Here is a 13379-nt window from a genome sequence, read left to right as displayed (position 1 = left end):
GCTAATTCTGGGTAGGAACCTGCCAGTTTGGACCATTCTAACCTCTCTGGGTGTGTATTTATTTGGAAAACATTTTTTATAGCTCAAAGTTGCCTGGGGACTGAGGCCTTTGGACTGGCAGAGAACACATGAGCTTGTTTTGGGGAGAAGAGGGGAGGGAGGTGTTGATTCCGTTGGTTTTAACTGCAATCCACTGCTCTGCCTGACCAAGAGCAGTTGGCCTCACTGTTAGCAACAGAGCTGCCTCATGTTTAGTCATAGTTCCAATGGGTACAGGGGTAGCAAGGTTCAAAAGCTCTTTTCATTGGTTATGAATGGACTGGATAGATGTAGTCCCTACATTTCCCTCTTTAGCTTCCTGGTTCAGAGAACATAACAGACCTACCTTTCATTTAGTTCAGTTAGTGCAGTTTTTTTTTAAAACAAGATAAAAAACAAAAACAACTTTTACTCCACTAGTTTTTAGTACAAAACTATGAATCGTTGCTAAAAAGATTAATCTCAGACACATTTGATGGCGCACGCTACTGCGTTATCTGAGCTCTCTAAGGACTAAAAAAACAGACTATCACAACACGGACACAACACAACAACCGCTGGATCAACAAAGTAATCTACGTCTTCTCCCCTCCTTCCTCTCTGATGTTTTCCATGTTGTGAAATGGGGGCTAAAGAGGATGCACATATTAAGTAAGAGGAAGGAGAAAAAAAGAAAAGAAAGATTAAATAAAGCCAAACAACAGTGCAGTCTGGGAAAGCCATTAAGTGGCGTGAGTAAAACCCAGAGTGAGCAGCAGAAATAAAAGGTTGGGTTAGGGTTCGGGCCGGAGCTGATGTGTGTATTTTTAAATTCCCAGAGAGTCCCTGAGTGGCTGTCGAGTCCTGCTGCTCAGCGGGCTCTGTGGGGCGTGAGTGAGCGCTGGTCGGAAACCAGGGAGAGCAGAGAGCAGGGTGTCAGAGTGGATGCCCACGCAGCCCAGTCCCCCTGACCCACTCACTCCTCTCCCGTCTCCCATAGTTATTCCTCCCTAATAGAGAGAACCAGGACTAAAAAGGTGTTGTTGAATGTGTGTGTTTATCCATGTGTACTGGAAGCAAGGGGAAACCTCCCACCAATGGCCTCCTTATTTGTCGCTGGGCTTTTCAAACAGTGACCTTGGCCAGCTGTTGTGTGCTGTCTCAGAGCAAGGAAGTGGTGGTGCCCCAACGAGTGGCCATAGCTGGGGTCTGGCAGAGGTGAGGCTGGGGCCGGGTGGTGCTGGGGCCGGGCAGAGGTGAGGCTGGGGCCGGGTGGTGCTGGGGCCGGGCAGAGGTGAGGCTGGGGCCGGGTGGTGCTGGGGTGAGGCTGGGGTCGGGTGGTGCTGGGGCCGGGCAGAGGTGAGGCTGGGGCCGGGTGGTGCTGGGGTCGGGTGGTGCTGGGGCCGGGCAGAGGTGAGGGTGGTGCTGGCAGTGGCGGAGCAGCGTTGGGTTGTGTTCAGAGGCTGTGCAGTTGGGTTTTTCCCAGTGAAACTTTGATGTTAATCCCCCGGTGCAAGCACAGATCAGGTCTGTCCATTGTCACCCTCCCTCTCTCCCTCCCTCCCCTCTCTCTATCGTTCAGCTGGAAAACAGGAGCCCCTCCGTGGTCCTGCAGACGCCTAGGGGACCACGGAGGGAGACAGATTGAGGCGCGGGGTGGGGGTGTGGGGGGGGGGGGGGTGAGCAGCGTGAGAAATAGACTTAGTGACGGGAGGGGAAAGAAAGAGAACAGGAATAGAGAGAAAGAAGGGGGGAGCGAAGGGAGCGAGGGTAGGTGCCAGGAGATGAATGTGTTGGTGATGTGTTGATGGTGCTCTCTGCCTCATGTCATACAAGGGGGTTACCCAACTTGTTGAATGATATGAATCTTCTGGAGTGGGCCGACATATCTCTCCCATCTCACACAGAATGGGCCAGAAAGCTCATGGTAGGACATTATTACTTAACATTACCTATGTCCAGTAGAGGAGAAAGAGTTCACAGTGAGTGATATAAAGTTATGTAAGAAGTCCCAGAGGATGATGGGAGACAAGCGACCTGTGACAGACTGCAGGTCCAGGGAGCCAGCACAGTGCTATGCACATGCCTTAAGACTATATCCATAAACCACAAAAACGCAGGACCGAGCATCAAACATTCAGTCTTGCACACTGCCTTTATGCTCGCACCAAGAGTTTTGGTTCTCGTCTGCTGAGGTATTTTGTGATCATGTGATTGCGGCACAGAAGCAGCCAGAAACCCTCTCCAAGTCTCCCAAACAGGTTCACCCAACAGGGGACACCCTCTCAGGGGTATATGCGGTGTTCTATGGAGTGTGTCATAAAAGGCCCATACTTCTCCTGTGTGTCAGATACGTGGAATTATAACTCATATTCTATTCCTATACTGACTGGCCAGTCAGTCAGGCCACCCTCTGTCCCAATGCACCTGTCCTGTAGCTATGGATACTGCACTCCAGTGACAAACCTGAGTGACATTTTCATTAAGGTACAATGGAGTGGGCGTTCTGAGATGTCTTTGTCCAGGTTGTAAAATTATTCATTATTATGTTGATCATATTATGTATGATCACCTCATCATTTTGAGTGATTATGCCTACCAGTGAAATATAAAACTACGAGTCTAAAGCAGATTCAATCTTCACCACGTCTTCTTTGTTTTTCCATTTCATCCATCTATTTCCATTCCGAACACTTTGTCTGAAATATTAGTGTTTGTTATTTGCAGGAAGTTATTTACAGGCAGTTATTTACAGGAAGATCAAGACTTCTGACCCTTGTAAAGAAGCAGCACGCACCCGTACCACAGTGCGTAATCCGTGATCTGGTCTACTCATGTCCCTGTGCCCACAATGTACTACGGCGAGATCCCTACGGTCCGAACATTAGAAGTCGTAAGTGAGGCTGCGTGATTAGCTGTCTCTCTTTCTGTGCTAGACCATCTGACAAGTAACAGGCGTAATCTTCACTGAAATAACAAAAGTCCACCAGCGCTGGACCAGCTAGACGCACTGGAAAGGAGAGACGAAGGCGAGAAGGCATGCCGTGCGCAGCCAGGAAACCTCAGATAAGCAATTAAGAAAATACAAACGCGCTGACAACACTAAACGATTTTAAAGATGCCGGCTTTTTAGGTCTTTTGACAAGGTAGGGTTTTCGTTTAATTTATGGAGCACAAGCCGTCAATGGTTGCTCATTTGGATGCGTTTTGCTACCTCGCACAGAAACCTAATTGAAAGACGCTAATTTATGGAGGCAGCAATATGCATAGGTAACAGTTATTGTCAACTCTCAAGGAGTGTCCTTTATATGTAGTTGTCTTTTAGCCTGATAGTTGGCTAATACCGTGTTTCATCACGTTCCAAGTTCAAATGACCCTGGGGATTACTGCGTTATTAACTTTTGCATAACTTTTAAACAATGTTTCAACAAGGGCACACTTTAACGTTCCGCCGTTTTCAAAATAGATTATGTTTCTTTTGTGGTCGTGACTTGATTTACAGATAACTTCCAAATCAAAGGACTAACAACAACGGGAATGACATTTACTTTTGTGTCCGAATCGTAGGCACAGTGTAGGTATGACTTCACGTTGAAAAAGGTGAAAGACAGTTCCCGATTGAGTTTCTTAGGTAAAATGTTAGCAAGCCCTTCAAACAACGGCGGTATTAGAATGTTGGTTCCCCCTGCTCAAAATGACGATAGACGGGTAGAGTTTGTGGCTCTCACTGCCGTCCACACGGAAAGAAGCGAGCCATCGACCCCCGAGCGAGGACACCCATCACACCGCACCGGGCTCTTGGGCACCCCGCTACCCGGACCTCCTGGACCCCGGGCGAACGCCTCAACGTCTAACAAGAGCTACAGAAAGTTCCAAAACTGCATGTACAACATTCTTGAGAGACCAAGAGGATGGGCATTCATTTACCATGCGTTCATGTGAGTAGGACATGTCCAAATGTTCTGTATGCACCCCCTAATGTGTTTGCGCATAAATGTTCTATACTGAATTTAGGTTAATTCATTGTATTTTAATTAAATTCAGACATGTTCAAAAACTTTGATTAATAGGCAACACCCGTCACGCATTTGCCTGAGGAATATCCTAATTAAACAGGTGCCGCTGCTTATTCTGCAATTAGTTCATGCGCTTGTCATACATCATCCCTACAGGGGGGCTCCTATTCAATTTCCCATGTCATCGTTTGATTAAATCACTAAGTTTTGGTTTCCAATTGTATTAGTCCTGAATAGCAAAAGTAGGCCTAATTGTCATTTTATCAGATTTCAAAATCATCATATTCAAGTTTCAACAGTCTTCCTGCTTTTTTAACTTGTCATTTAAGTTGAGTTTACAGACGTTTTCATGAAGGAGCACCGTTGCATACAAAGCTGACTGTGTGTTGCAGTGCGCAAAGTTAACATATTGTTAGTTACTTTATGAATAGCTTGAAAAAACGTTACCGTTGTCAAGTGCATTAGTTTCTTTGCAATAATATTGAGAACTTATTGGAAAAAACTCTTTTTTACACACCTGCATTTCAGATCGACCACGGTAATCTATTGCTAGCATACAATCAATCTTACAGTGAGTCAAGACTTGTTGATATTCTTTTACCATTTTTTTTTGCTCTTGCAGAAATCCAGCATAGCTTTAAGGCCAGTATGCACCTAGGCCCTCTAAAGTATACACTATACATAGCCTTATACAATCCCTTACTTATCCCTTATAAACACTGGAGAAGTATGAGGTCACTGCAAACACGCTGCTGTCACCACTGACCGCTGTTCTCTAGAATCAAAGAGCTGCTGGACCTGCTGTGGTTGTGCTGGGCCAGGAGCACCTCTCACAGGCACTGAGGCTGAGAAGCATCAAAGCGCCGTTGATCTAACGATCAAAGTGACAGAATCCTCTCTGGTCAGAAAACACCTCAGCAGTCTTCCTCATTCATACCTTTTTGATGATGTCCTCAAGATATTTTCCATGCGTTTGTATGTTTTAAATCAGCGCTATTACTGACAGTGTCTCCCCATGCAAGGATACCGACACATCATAAATCTGGTGGCAATAGCTAGCAGAGAGGAGCTCCAGTTGTTGGAAAGGTGGACCGATGGCTCCTCTTTTGTCTCTCACACGGAATAGACCACTCAATGTCCAGACTTAAACATTGCTCAAAGTGAAGAACGTGGGAAGAAATTGTGTGTGTAGGTGTGTGTGTGTGGGTGTGTACATTGGTCAAGCTCAGTGCTCTACTCTGTGGTTGTTTAGACAAGCCCAGCTGTCTGCCTGCCAGTGTCACCCTGTGTTTATACCAGAGGGAAACCCACACAGGGCCTGATTTCTTCCCACTGATTTCTAAAGTAACTTCCGTCCTTCCCTTCCCACCCACCATACCCAGACAAACGCACCACACAGTGCAGCATGACCAGGAAGAAGATCATTTAGTCCATTAGAATGATCTCAAGGCTTATCTCTTCATGAAAACAACAGTCTCCTGGTCCTCCCTACTGATGTTCTGTGCTAATGTCTTTCTCTGTTGTATTCCAGTGCGTGAGCGCTGAGAGGATGTTGGCAAGCCTGTTGTTGTTATTTCTCATTCAGAGCGGCAGGCAGGTTGTCAGAGGTGCCAGGCTCATGTTTCAGATGCCAGGGTTGGACTGTGCCGTGTGGAGGGGGCTGACCGACTGACAGTCCATTGGTCAGTCGGTCAGAAACAGAAATACACACGCGCACACACAGAAATAAGCACGACACACTAGAGGTAGCGCAGTTCTGCTTTTCCTTTGAATTCATGTATTTTTGCTATGAATCTGCTTGACGGTTGTGGGCTGCCTATAGACTTGCATTATCCCTTTGGTGGAGCCCTGAGGGTTGCATTTGTTTTGATTAATTACATGAGGCATTGAGCATGCTGAGAAACTTCTGGGTAAAGAAACTGCGCTGAATCAGGGAGCTGCATTAAGCACAGCTTAACTGTGCAGCTCTGTTCAATTAAATTGAACAGAGCTGTACAGTGCTGCGTAGCAACATCATAGCAAAGTGTTAACGTCCACAGATCATTTAATTAGGCCTTTGCTGTGGAGGGAGACCTCTGGAACAGATGTCTTGTTCCTGGAGAGCCTCAATGTGGTAGAAGTGTGTGTGTGTGTGCGCGCGCGCGAAGTGGTGTGTGTAAGAACTGAGTTCTTGTATCCCTCCTCCATTATGTATTTCTATAGGTCCCCTCTTCAGCTCCTTCCCGCCATAACAGCTGCACACGAAACCAGTCAATGCCCGAGAACGTGGAGTCCCTTCCCCCCCCCACACACTGATCCCAAATCACTTCCACAGCTGCACCTTCCATGTCTGAGATCATCGCGAATGGGTGGTAAACTGATCCGAGTTCAGTGCTTAAAAGTAACTTGGAGCTGAAACGCTGCAAAGTGTCCCTGGCAGCCGGTCCAGGAGCCTTCTCCTCCGCTACGACGGCAGCTGCACACAGACCGTGACGGAGAGAGAGATGGGGAGAGGGAGAGGGAGAGAGGAATGAAAGAGAGAGAGATAGGGAGGGGGAGAGGGGAATGAAAGAGAGAGAGATAGGGAGGGGGAGAGGGAGAGGGAGAGGGGAATGAAAGAGAGAGAGATAGGGGGAAGGAGAGAGAGGGAATGAGAGAACATTCAGAGCAGCTCCTTCAGGTTTCATCACCCTGGTCTCAGGCCACATCAGGGCCAGACTGTTGATGTTGTGACTGGAGAGCTGGTCCGGCCCGGGTGAGGGCTGAGCGGCCTCAGTCAACAGCTCGGTTCCCAGAGTGCCGAGGGAGAATCACAGCCTCGCTAAGACGGACAATTGAACCAAGACCCCCCCCCCCCCCCCCCCCACCGTCACCCCACCACCACCTGGATTGTGACAAATTCTTCTGCTCACGAACCCAGTCGGTTGCCTAGACACGGGGCTGCTCTTGCGTTGGTGGGGCTTCCGTTTGAAACGATGCATGGACTGTTAAACCTTAATTGTGTTGTGTTAAAAATGGCTTCTTCAGTCACTTACAGTAAAAGCCTGAGATGTCTGTTGTCACCTTTTCTGTGTCACCTGTTGTAAAGTGATGATGTCTCTGACCGGGTTTAGCCAGGGTATAGAACTTCTGGGTTTCTTACATGTTGTTAATGTGAGTTTGTGTTGGCAAGGGAAAGAGGGCTTTTATAGAAGGGCATTGTTTTGTGCGCGTGAGTGTGTGTGCATGTGAGTGTGTGTGTGTGCATGTGAGTGTGTGTGCATGTGAGTGTGTGTGTGTGTGTGTGCATGTGAGTGTGTGTGTGTGTGTGTGTGAGTGTGTGAGTATGTGTGTGTGCATGTGAGTGTGTGAGTGTGTGTGTGTGTGCATGTGAGTGTGTGTGTGTGAGTATGTGAGTGTGTGTGTGTGTGTGCATGTGTGTGTGTGTGTGAGTATGTGTGTGTGTGTGTGTGTGTGTGCATGTGAGTGTGTGTGTGCATTTGAGTGTGTTTGTGTGAGTGTGTGTGTGCATGTGAGTGCGCCAGGCTGTGCTCCATGCAAAGCCCAGGTTGAACTGACAGAAGTCACATAACCGAGTTAGATGACTGGCGTTCATCAGGATCAGGTTTGCTGTGTGCTTAACCTCGGACCCCCTGCCCATTTCAACCCACCCCACATTTAGGCAGGTCACATGTGGCCCTCTAGGGGGTCTCTCAGGGCTTCCCAGCTATGAAAGCAGCCCCCCCCCCCTCTCCCCCCTGTACTAGGCAGTGACAAGCACAGGCCCCACAAAGCCCTGATCAGAGGCGTTTAGTAGTCTTGGTTGGGCCTATGGCTAAGATTATATCCACAGTCCCACCATGTCATGCTCAGATGCATCCAGCCTAATAGACAGGCAGAGCAGGCCTGGCAGAGGACTGACCTGTCAGGGTGATTGATTAGTTTCCATGGGTGAAAATATAGCGCCAATGTATTATTGATGTCTGAGAAGGGAGGAAGTGTAGGAGAAGTGGAGATAGTGGGTTGAAAGAAGTTTGCCGTATCCATGGCTAGGTCCTGGTTGTTATAAAGTCATTGCAGAGGTGTGTGCGTGTGGTTGGTCCCTGGGTTTTATCTGTGTAAAGTTGCTTTGAGGAATTGCTGATAGATGTATACACAGCATACACGTGCCCACAGAACACACAGCGTGGTTGTTGCGTGTGAGAGAAGGCTTTAGTGCTTGCTGTGCCGCTACTGTGTTTAATAATGGATTGTTTGTGCTTTTAAAGAAATTACACAGATCATGAGTCCAGTGAGTATGGTAGAATTCTTTCTTTTTTCTCTTTCTCTTTCTCTCTCTTTCTTTTGTATATCTCCCAACCAAGATAATCTTCAATCTGTCCTTCCTAGTTTTCCTAGTTCTATGCTATGGGTGGACAATGTTAAATGCGTTTTTACCAAAACGTGACCAACCTCAGTGGGTGTATTTGTGTATCCCCAGCAAAACAATGCACAGGAAATGAGGGCCTGATATGTTCAACATGTTTTCACGTCAGATTAAGTTGATCCCTCCTCCTCTGTGTATTCATGTCTGCAGGGCATGTTGAGATAACCCACCACAAGTCTTGTGTTGTCACTTATTTCAACCTAACATTATTTATGGATCTGATGGAATTTAGTATATTTAGAATTTAGAACCTTTGGAAGATGGATTAATTCTGATTAACCTTTCAGTTCTGCTGTGGATAGACGGATCAGGTGAATGTACTCACTGTGATAGACTTCTTGTCAGACTGCGGGTGGAAACCATGTTGGGGTGAAGCATGGGCATTGGTGCACTGCTCTTTAAGTCTAACCTTTCACAACAGGCCAAGTGCTTTTAACCCAGGCAACCATGTTGATGTCTCTCTCTCTCCCTCCCTCACACGCACTCCCCTCTCTCCCTCAATCTCCCCTTTTCTGGTTGGGGTTAGGTCCGTCTGACAGGCTACCTATGGAAGCCTCTTGTCAACGGTTTTGAAAGGACAGCCCTTCCAAATTTCTACGCTCGTGGCAACCCCCCCCAAAAAGGCCACGAAAACCTTGCTTGTCGTTCGTTTACCGCCTCCTTTTATCAGGACACCTCAGTGGGGTCCATAAATTCTGCTCCATTAAGAATCCTCTATAGCTGCTGTCATTTCCTCTCTTCTGCTGCTCCCTTTCCTCCTATGTGAGACCATCATCTCTCATTCGCTCAAGCAACCTGTTTAATTGACTACTTTGCTCTTTCTCCCCCTCACCGTCTTGATTGACTTTTTTTCTTCCTCCAGTGCCTCTCTCTCTCTCTCTCTCTCTCTCTCTCTCTCTCTCTCTCTCTCTGTCTCTGTCTCTGTCTCTGTCTCTGTCTCTCTGTCTCTCTGTCTCTCTGTCTCTCTGTCTCTGTGTGTGTCAATTCTTAGTGTGGTTAATTGTGAATTGAGGAGAGTGAGCATTGGGGACAGAATGGCTTTTGAGGCGTGCAGAGGATAAGTGGAGTATTTGAGGACTGACTCCTTGCAGTAAACACACAAACACGCACGCACAAATGCCAACACACATGCGCACAACATTTACTACACACTCAAAGACACACACTTACCTTCTAAAATAAAAAGAAAGCACTCGGACTGAAAGGTCACAGTACCTGCAATGAAAACCATCCTATTGTATTTTTGAACCTCTCCCTTAAAGAGAGACCGATACCTGGTCTGTGTTCCTGTGTTGATACGTGTCAGGGTGTCTCTTGTAATTGTCAGAACCTCTCAGACCTGAGAGAGAGAGAGAGAGAGAGAGAGAGAGAGAGAGAGAGAGAGAGAGAGAGAGATGGAAACACACACACAGAGAGAGAGAGAGGGGAGGGAGATGGATTTTGAAACAAATGGAGAGCTACATAGACCAGAGTTGGGTAACGTTACTTTTAAAAGTAACTAATTACAGTTACTAGTTACATTTCTTGTAAAGTAACTAATTACGTTACTTAATATTCCAAAGTAAACCTCAAATACACTATAAGTGTACTTTAAAGTGTACTAAATGACCTAAAAAGTGGGCCAATTACTTGCTGTAGAGTGTAGAGAGTAAGGCGTTAAGTTACTTTTGCGATACATTAAGAAAAGTATTTTATTTCTAAGACAATTCTCCTTGGTCACTCTTATGCCCAGAAGCCACATTTAATGGGTTGACCTCAGCAATAGCATATTGTACTGAATATTCAGTGTCACTCGCATATAACATGATCAATCCTCATTATACAGCAAGACGGATCAAGGTAATAATCCACCATAATGAAAAACAATATTTGCATTAAGTTCTTGAATCAAGAAAGTCTTTAATCAATAAATCATTTTGTAAAATGCCAGGCAGAAGTCTAGTAGTTATCTAGCTCTACAATTTACTGGGACTAGGTCTGAATCTAGGAGCAAAACGAAGCTAAGAAATAGCTAGGTAGGTCTATATGGTAGCAAAATGGTGTTCACTTCATTTATGTACTGAACCAGACTATTACTTACTGTAATATAATCCTAAACCTAAACCGCTGCAACGATACAGCGACGCATCACACAAGACTGAGTTCAAATACATTTAATGTGACATTACCTAAATCTACTGTACATGCAAGTCTTGAATAACTATTTAGCTGGTCGGCTCCATGACGCCAGGTAAGTTGGGCTCGTGAGACTGCTCACCAAAAGAATGTAGGGGAATCCACTTGTCTAGCAGATTAAGATATTTTCGTCGGTACCTAGCAAAAAGTAGCCTCAACTTTCCTAGACTTTTAGCTACATGCTGAGGGCTTTGACCAAAAGACTAAATTGAGTAACGCGTTACTTGTTTGAACAAGGAACTAGTAACAGATTCATTTAATTAAATAAGTAAAGCGTTAAGTTACTCGTTACCTAACAAAAGTAGTCTGACTACTGTAACGCTTACACCCAACACTGACATAGATACTGAAGGAGAGAGAGAGTTTGGGGCCAGAGGTTGAGGGACTGGCAACTGACATTCCCTGACATTCCCGCAGAAACTGACAAACTGTCATAGCGCACTGACAGAGCTTACAGTGGAGAGTAAATGAGGTGGAAGAAAAGTGTTTTAGCAGCCTACTGCACTGTCATTCATTAAGCCTTGTTAGATTAGTGTCTGCTGTGAAGACTGTCCAGAATAAGGACACTGCAGCTCCACCAGAGGTCTGTTTATTGATGATATATTTATACTATTAGTATAAGTCAGACGGCTGAGCGGTTAGGTAATCAGGCTAGTATCTGAAGGTTGCCAGTTCGATTCCCGGCCGTGCCAAATGACGCTGTGTCCTTGGGCAAGGCACTTCACCCTACTTGCCTCGGGGGAATGTCCCTGTGCTTACTGTAATTCGCTCTGGATAAGAGTGTCTACTAAATGTACTATTGGATCAAATTCAGTTCAAATTCTAAACCAGACCTCTGTGGTCCATAAAAGTGTATCTCCTTTCTTTCTTTCTTTCTCCTTTCTTTCTCTTTCTCTTTCTCTTTCTCTTTCTCTTTCTCTCTCTCTCTCTCTCTCTCTCTCTCTCTCTCTCTCTCTCTCTCTCTCTCTCTCTCTCTCTCTCTCTCTCTCTCTCTCTCTCTCTCTCTCTCTCTCTCTCTCTCTCTCTCTCTCTCTCTCTCTCTCTCTCTCTCTCTCTCTCTCTCTCTTTCGCCCTCCACATTCCCCCTCCACACACAGACAATAGCACCTGGCTCTGGTGTGTCATCAGTCGGCCGTGTGGCTCTGTCATGTGTCCTCCTGACATCTCTTTCGTTGGCCTGTCACATTGAGTAGTAGCTCTCTAAGCTGCCTGTTGGCCTGGCTGGAGGGTTTGCTGTTCGCTCCTGCACCCTCTGGAGACACCCTGTTGTGGGAAAAACATCATACTGTTGTAATTATGAAGATGGGTAATGATTATGGATTTAATGAAACTTGTAATCACTTTTCTAGTACATGCTATATTATTGGAAACCAGATGCAAAGCTGTTGACTGATTATTGTGATCCCTAGACAATGGTAGGAGAAATAAAGCCCAAAATATTAAGATCTGGATAATTAGGGGCTGAGTGGGGGAGAAGAATATGTGGGTGCTTCCATAAAGAACCAGGAAGCCCAGCTGTAACTTATGAGACATATTTGTGGCCTTACGCCCAGGAGCCTAGTGCAGCTGGGTGTTCAAGGTCAGAGAGGGCCTAAATTGGGAGATTTGTCTATAAAGGAAAGTACCTGTAATTTGAATCCCCTAAGACAAGGGACCAGTTGCATAATGTATATGTAACCAACAAGTATAGTACTATATTACCATACAATGGGGAGAAGACTATAAAAGTGAAATGTCCGGAGAAAACTTCAGTCTGATCCCAGGATCTTGCTCACGTTCTATTGGGAATCTCTGTCACTCTGAATTCTAATAAACACTTTGCGTCAAACTTTGCTGAGTTCCAGTGCTGTATTTACATTTTGATATTGGTTGAAGACGTAGAAGACTATTCATGACAACCCCCCTGCCTGCTGGCACCGAGGGGGAACTAGTTGGAGGGGAGGACAGGGGAACATAGAGAGTGGAAGTGACTCAGAGAGAGAGAGGGTGGGGAGAAGGGAGAGGGGGAGTGTGTGAGGAGAGGTGTGCCTATCTGTGGTTAGGGCCGAGGCCATACGGGAGATTGTTGTTGCCGTGAGGGACCAAGGCCAGAACCAGACCCTCCAATCTGACACACATACACACACGGTGTGACAGCTTGTTCATATGTTCCTTTTACAAACTCGGGTGTATCACACTTGACCTCCACAGGTGTGTTCGTGTAAGACCTCTACCTGGTTTGGTGACCTGTTAGTGGAGAATCCTTACATTACATTTACATTTAGTCATTTAGTCATTTAGTAGACGCTCTTATCCAGAGCGACTTACAGTAAGTACAGGGACATTCCCCCGAGGCAAGTAGGGTGAAGTGCCTTGCCCAAGGACACAGCGTCATGTGCACGCCCGGGATTTGAACCGGCAACCTTCTGATTACTAGCCCGATTCCCTAACAGCTCAGCCACCTGAGTCCAGCTGCCCCACACCCACTGGATCCGCCTCCTCTGCCCCCTCCCCCCCTGCTGTAGGTCAACCTCACAGAGGATGGCCAAACCTGGCAACCGAGAGAGAGGTAGACTGGGGGACAATTAGGACGGTGGCGTCAAAAGAAGAGCCAGCCTGTGAGGCTCTTGCGAAGGACGTGTCGTGTTCAGTGGAAAGGATCTTTGAAGTGTCATGCCGTTAAAAGGTTCTCTGAGGCTGCTCTGCGCACAGCTACTAAATCCAGTGTATACACAAAGACAGACTGCTAGTGCGCCCTCGCTTTGGGCACCGTGTCTTCCACCGTCACGGTCCCCTCGTGGGTGCGG

General features: G+C 46.5%; 1 protein-coding gene across 4 annotated transcripts in view; it reads left to right on the top strand.

Annotated features, from left to right (window-relative positions):
• The first annotated feature begins 2840 nt into the window (after positions 1 to 2840).
• The window catches only part of LOC134040975 (potassium voltage-gated channel subfamily KQT member 4), a 32758-nt gene continuing 22219 nt past the window's right edge, over positions 2841 to 13379 (top strand). For 3 of the 4 annotated variants that reach the window (XM_062487185.1, XM_062487186.1, XM_062487183.1), the window contains exon 1: positions 2841 to 3956. In XM_062487185.1, coding sequence (XP_062343169.1) covers positions 3655 to 3956 — 302 coding nt within the window. In that variant the 5' untranslated portion in view covers positions 2841 to 3654. The remainder of the gene's footprint in view (positions 3957 to 13379) is intronic. The other variant, XM_062487184.1, reaches the window with a different exon arrangement.

The sequence above is a fragment of the Osmerus eperlanus genome, chromosome 20, assembly GCF_963692335.1.
Source record: "Osmerus eperlanus chromosome 20, fOsmEpe2.1, whole genome shotgun sequence".
NCBI classification, from domain to species: Eukaryota; Metazoa; Chordata; class Actinopteri; order Osmeriformes; family Osmeridae; genus Osmerus; species Osmerus eperlanus.
Note: the sequence above shows the minus strand (reverse complement) of the source record. Positions and strands in the feature narration are given on the sequence as shown.